This window comes from Vollenhovia emeryi, unplaced genomic scaffold, assembly GCF_000949405.1.
Source record: "Vollenhovia emeryi isolate VEMERY1.0 unplaced genomic scaffold, V.emery_V1.0 DF946995.1, whole genome shotgun sequence".
Taxonomy (NCBI): Eukaryota; Metazoa; Arthropoda; class Insecta; order Hymenoptera; family Formicidae; genus Vollenhovia; species Vollenhovia emeryi.
In genome coordinates this window covers 657-1771 of record NW_011959371.1, presented here as the reverse complement: position 1 = coordinate 1771, position 1115 = coordinate 657, and the positions used below count along the sequence as shown (strand labels likewise).

Sequence of the window (1115 nt, the reverse complement as noted above, 5' to 3'; positions counted from 1 at the left end):
ACGATACTGCACAACTTCCGAATCTGTCTTGATATGGTCGGGAAGTCTATCCCACACATAATCTATGCAATTATAAAATTTTTGCAATAGAATGACCTTTGGTATATACTTCAACTGTTCTGCTGTTAAATCGTATATGTCACTGTTATTCGACAAAAGCAGAAACATGTCTGAGCGTCTCGGTGCAATGTCCTGCTATAAATAGGCTGGCTCTCTCGAAATCGTATTCATTTTTTCGGAGATAACATGCGGTTCGTGCGACAATCGCCGCCAATCACGGTGACTAATTTCGACGAAAGGTTAATGTCTGAAAAAGAGGTACGGCGACATGGAAACATGTTACCGGTTTCTATACGCGGTATTATTTGTGGTCCGTCAAATTGCGGCAAGACGAACGTGCTGATTAGCCTGCTGGAAAGTCCGCACGGTGTACGCTTCGAGAACGTGTACGTGTACTCGAAATCGTTGCAACCGAAATATCGATACCTGGAGAACGTATTTACACGATAGAAGAAATTGGTTATTTTACATTTTCGAATAACAGTAACGTACTTTCGCCGAGCGAAGCGCTTCCAAATTCCATTTTTATCTTTGATGACGTGGCGTGTGACAAGCAGGATACGATAAGAGAATACTTTGCGATGGGCAGACACGCAGGCGTCGATTGCTTCTATCTTTGTCAGACGTATGCAAAGATACCGAAGCATCTTATACGCGACAACGCGAATCTACTCATCCTGTTCAAACAGGATGGTACCAATCTAAAACACATATACACCGATCATGTAAACACCGACATGTCTTACGAAGATTTTTGTAAATTGTGTCATATTTGTTGGCAGCAAAAATATGGATTTGTAGTGATGTAGTGATAGATAAGGATAGCGCGATTTCAAATGGTCGTTATAGGAAATGATTTAACGACTTTGCGACATCATAACGCGATCAGTTGTTGTCGATACGTTAAGCAGACAATATGGATAGCAGCATGGAGATTAGAGATCGTGAGAAATTAGCAAAACAGATTGAGAAAACGAGTGATTCGATTCGCAAAAAGTATCGCGCTTTGAAAACTGGTAAGATGGAGGAAGATATGGCGTTGGAGAGGCATTTTA

General features: G+C 41.3%; 1 protein-coding gene across 1 annotated transcript; it reads right to left on the bottom strand.

Moving 5' to 3' along the window:
• Positions 1-11: 11 nt before the first annotated feature.
• Positions 12-877, bottom strand: LOC105558956. The gene is made up of 2 exons (XM_012006928.1): positions 553-877; positions 12-486 (listed from the first exon to the last, which is right to left on the bottom strand). The coding sequence occupies exons 1-2, from the start codon at positions 705-707 to the stop codon at positions 228-230; spliced, it is 414 nt and encodes a 137-aa protein (XP_011862318.1). The 5' UTR covers positions 708-877; the 3' UTR covers positions 12-227.
• Between the last annotated feature and the right edge of the window lie 238 nt (positions 878-1115).